This window comes from Cannabis sativa, chromosome 9 (assembly GCF_029168945.1).
Source record: "Cannabis sativa cultivar Pink pepper isolate KNU-18-1 chromosome 9, ASM2916894v1, whole genome shotgun sequence".
Taxonomy (NCBI): domain Eukaryota; kingdom Viridiplantae; phylum Streptophyta; class Magnoliopsida; order Rosales; family Cannabaceae; genus Cannabis; species Cannabis sativa.
Genome location: NC_083609.1, coordinates 52996389 through 53001293, shown reverse-complemented (window position 1 = coordinate 53001293; position 4905 = coordinate 52996389). Strand labels below are relative to the sequence as shown.

The 4905-nt window shown below is 32.6% G+C and overlaps 1 protein-coding gene across 1 annotated transcript; it reads left to right on the top strand.

Annotated features, from left to right (window-relative positions):
* Nucleotides 1-896: 896 nt before the first annotated feature.
* Nucleotides 897-4144, top strand: LOC115723684 (carboxyl-terminal-processing peptidase 3, chloroplastic-like). Its single transcript, XM_061104149.1, has 3 exons — nucleotides 897-2857; nucleotides 2950-3031; nucleotides 3115-4144. The coding sequence occupies exons 1-3, from the start codon at nucleotides 2663-2665 to the stop codon at nucleotides 3276-3278; spliced, it is 441 nt and encodes a 146-aa protein (XP_060960132.1). The 5' UTR covers nucleotides 897-2662; the 3' UTR covers nucleotides 3279-4144.
* Nucleotides 4145-4905: the final 761 nt, after the last annotated feature.

Sequence of the window (4905 nt, the reverse complement as noted above, 5' to 3'; positions counted from 1 at the left end):
CAGCTGAGAACCTAAATTTTTCAGAACAATTCAGTGTGATTTTAGTTGAATTGTGAAGCTTCAATCCAAGGTATATTGCCCTAGCTTTATCTTCCTTTGTTTTCTTTGGTTTTATATTAGTTTTGATGCAAGAGTTGGGTTTTTGGTGCTGTGGTGATAAGGTTTGTTTAATTGTGAATTTTAAAGTTAGTCTAGGTTTCTAAAGATTGTTCTAAGCTATAATGGTAAGTATTGTCTGGTTTGTTCAAGATTAGAGGTTTGGATACTCATCTTTAGTCTCCAATGGTGTTTTCAAATTTGGAGTTGATTATGGTGTTTTATTGCTTGATTTGAGTTTATTAAGGTATAGGCAGATGTTCTGGAAAGTTTCGGAAAGTTTGGGCTTGGTTTGAATTGAAGGGGATCAAATTTTTGTTCCCAGCTCAGAACCGGTCGACCGGTTCTGAGAAGCCTCTTGCAACCGGTCGACCGGTTGGTACCCAGGAACTGGGGTTTCGGTTGGGAACCGGTCTGCCGGTTGGGGCTTTTTCCCAAGCCCTTATTTTTCCCGTTTTTGCGTAATTTAGGGTATTGGCATCCTAATTATCGATAGGGTTAATCTTAGATTCAATTTTAGATCCCCGATAAGTGTTTTAGCGTGTCTCTCATCGAATTTTGAACATTATGGTTTAGGGTCCTGTAAAGCGTCGAGCTGCATTTTCACTCAAGCTGACCGGCACACTTGAGCACGGAACGAGGTAAGATAGCATAAGAATATATGAATGTATGCTTATTTTGGATATTCGCACTACTAGCACTAATATGAATGTGATTTAAGAGTGTTAGTATAGTGTGACATATTAGTATGGCTACAGTGTTACCAACACGAGTACCAAGGGATACGTCGTGCATGTGGTACAACACTTAGTAGTTTCCGAGAGTACAATTAAGGCTCTACCAACACGAGTACAGGGTCGGTACTTTAGTGCATTTGGTACAGTGGTCGTACTTCCCTTAAGAACGTTCTTATCCATTTGGTGAGCTTAATTATTGAGCTCAGGGCGGCTTAATCATAAAGCCGGCATCGCATTATTTTTATATATATCTTGCATATCTTACTGAGTCTGTTGACTCATCAGTTTGCTACCCTGTGTAGGTAAAGGAAAAGCAAAGCTGGAGGAACAGTGAGATAGAGCTCGGCAATGATTGTACATATCGCGGCAGTGCAACCTGGAGGGTTTCGGTCTTTTACTATTTTGAGTCTGTATTTTGAAGTTGTGTGCTCGCAAGTTTTAAAAAAAATAATATATGTACATAATAGTAAAATACTTTTAAATTGTATTTTGATACTCGGGATCCCGATACATATGGTAATAAAAATATAATGTATTAAGTTATCTTTTGAGTTTAGTAAATATAAAATGCGGGCGTTACACTGTAGGTACAGAAACGGAAATTCCTGGACTGATTGAAGAATTATTTTAGGGAAGTTTCTAGTGGGTTGAGGTCTTGTTCAGACCGAATGTAAGCTGTCTATGAGATGTATATTCATTATAAATACATCCTATAGCAGCTAGCTTTTTTTAATCTCTTTCATTCACTTTCAAATCTTTAGGAAAGAGTGTCTTTGTTATGTAGAGAAGAGTTGTTCTACTCTTACTCTGTTTATTTGTTGTTTGTATTGTCTTGAGTCTGTATTCAAGTCTACAACGAAGAAGAACATCAGTGCACCTTCGGGAGAAGGGTATTTACAAGCTTTCGGGAGATCGCTTTTGAAGTCTTGCATCGGGATGATACAAGCACACAACCTTCGGGAGATGGTTGTATAGGCTTTCGGGAGATAGCCTTTAAGCCTTGAATCGGGAGGATTCAAGCACTCTTCAAGGTGATCGAAGGGAGTTTGAGCTCTTGGAGTTTTATCAAGATTCGGTTAGTAGGTGGAATACATCAAACTTGCGGCACACAATAAGAGGGAGTCTATTTATGCATAAGTCAATTACTTTGTATTTTTGATACCGATCTAATGAATCTTATCTTTGGGCGTGGCCCCGTGGACTAGTAACAATCTGAAAGGATTGTTGAAACCACGTACAAAAATCTTGTGTGTTTTTACTTTATGCACTGTTTGTTTTTCTGGGTTTCTCTGGAGTTACAGAGTTGTATTCTGTAACTACGGAAAACTGTTTTCAGTACCAGTTTCATTATTCCGCATTTAATTAATCACTAAATTACATAATTAAACTGGAAATATTAAAATACGGAATTTTAGATTTTTTGTTTTTTGTTCTGAGCAAACAATCATGGCCAAAGGCCTGAGCTTTTTTGTGGGATATTTCTGGGTGCACCTCCATAGCCTACGACTCATTCTCCCTTCTCCTCTTCTTAAAGCCCCAAACTCAGTACACAAACACTTTCTTCTACTAATTAATTTCCTCTAATCTTATTGCAACCAGAAACCAGCAACAAAAATGGAATTTCTAAGCCACCCCAGTCCCAGTCTCGACCTCAGGAGCATAACAACACCCCGCTTTTCGCTTATACCAACAAAATTTGCACTGCCCACTTCGCCTTCTCTGCCTTTTGATCGATATCAAACCTCAAATCGACGTTTGATGGTGGAGTGACATTGATGAGAGTAGGCCCAACCAGAAGAATAATCCATTTGAATTAATTCGAAATCGGAATGAGTGGCGGTGGAGAAGGTGAGTCCTTGGAGTATACTACCACATGGATCGTCGCCATCTCTCTGGCGGCGGAGCGTCGTCTGCAGAAGATCAAGGAGGAGTTGATGCTTTTGGCTTTGTTTTCGGTTTATTGCGATTCCCCGGCTCTTGCTGAGTGTCTTACTGTTGCTTTTCCTGTTTCTCGAGCCCCTGAGGTGATTGAAATTTTGGGATCTTTTTTTATGTTTGGGCTGAAAATTTGGATGAATCACTGATTGAATGAAGTGTTTTTGTCTTGTTTGCTTAGGTGAATAGAGTTCAACGAACTCTTGTGGAGGCTTGGGGTTTGATTAGAGAGACATTTGTTGACCCAACATTTAATCATCAAGGTAATGGGTTGTTTATTTCACTAAGTTATAATTTATATTTTGCAAGTGTTTAGTGAACTAAATTGAAGAGAGTGGTTTTACAGATTGGGATCTGAAGTTGCAGCAGATAATGGTGGAGATGTTTCCCCTTAACTCAGCTGATGCAGCATATACCAAAATCAGTGCAATGCTCTCTACATTTGGAGACCCTTTTACTAGGATTATCAGTCCCAAGGTTTTACTATTCATGTATTTCCTTTGGTGTTAAAATTTGTATTTGGTTATGATTCACAGACATAATTGAATTTTTTGTCTACAATACATGTTTATGTAGTTTCATTTTTGTTTACTTGGTGTTTGAACTTAAGTATTGAGTTGGAGTCAACAAATCTTTCTTTAATGAATTGTAAAACTCTACATCAGAAATAATCATTGGTGCCCAACTAATAATCTGTTGTACTTGCAGGATTATCTAAGTTTTAGGATTGAGAGTGATGGAAATCTTCAGGGAGTTGGACTTTTCATATCTGTTGAACCAAACACTGGCCATTAAGAGCTTGAAGGTTCAGAAGATTTTCGACGATACTGATTTCAGTTATTGAATGATACTAATATTCATTATTTATTAATAATTATTTTCTTTTTCTCTTCGAAAACAATACGAAGAAGAAGAAGCAAATGAATGATTTTCCTTTCATTTATTTATTTTTTTATACTTATTTCTATAGAAGTCCTAATATGAACCGAGCTGTTAGTTTTAATATTTATACCTGATCTTTCTATTTTATGGCATATTAATATTTTTTTTTTGTTCTTTATTTATTTTTTTTGGTTAAATATTTGAAAAATATTATGTGTGAAAATATCTTGAATTTTTTAAAAATTTAAAATTCATATTAATTTTTTTTAATGTGATTTGAATAAGTGAAATATTTTATGATATTTGAATAGTGAGACGCTATAGATTATTTTTTTTTTTAGTTTTTAATATTAAAATAATGTTTTTATGATTAAATTTTTATATTTATATAAATATTATATAATGTGAGATAATTTAATAAATTAGTATAATAATAAAGAATATTTTTTAGTGTAAATTTTAGTATTGTGGTTAGAATATTTTTTTAGTCTAAATTTTAGTATTGTGGTCACCAATGTATTGACCTTTAAAGATGTAGGATTGAGAATATGAATGAATCATAACACTGCCTTTGTTTTTTAAATAATGAATCATAAAATTTATTCTTAAACATTAATGTATTCCATTTAGTATTTACTTTTAATTATCAATACTATTAATTATATTAATTGAATATACATAATAATAATCTCTAATAATAATTAATTATATTTTTTCTTCAATTATTTATTGTATCATTTTTAAATAAAATAAAAAATACTTAGTATAAAACTAAGTATACGTGCCTCACACGTAACATTCTACTAGTATATATAAATATGTATAATAAGTATACATTTTTGTATCTTATTTTTTTTACAGAATTTAAACTTATTTTTTTTTATTTAAACTACTTTTTATTTATTTTTTTTTGTTTTTTTTTTTGTTAAAAACTAATTATTTTATTAAAAACAGCAGAAAAAAAAAACCAGTTTCATTAACATCATCATTAAAAAAAAAAATAATATAAAAAATCATAATCTAAAAAGAATACAAACTTTAAAAACTAGTTTCATGAACATTGAAAGAAACTAATAATTTCAATAAAAGAATAAAAAAAATTAGTTTCATCAACAATATAATGAAAAAAATTATAATCTAAAAACGATACTAACTTTAAAAACCAGTTTCATCAATATTAAAAGAAACTAATTATTTCATTAAAAAAGCAAAAAAAAAAAAAATAGTTTCATCAATAACATAATGAAAAATACAC

Coding starts and splice junctions, on each gene's coding strand:
- LOC115723684 (XM_061104149.1), top strand. CDS start 2,663: ATGAGTGGCGGTGGAGAAGGTGAGTCCTTGGAGTATACTACCACATGG. Junction 2,858..2,949: donor CTGTTTCTCGAGCCCCTGAG/GTGATTGAAATT, acceptor TTGTTTGCTTAG/GTGAATAGAGTTCAACGAAC. Junction 3,032..3,114: donor CCCAACATTTAATCATCAAG/GTAATGGGTTGT, acceptor GTGGTTTTACAG/ATTGGGATCTGAAGTTGCAG.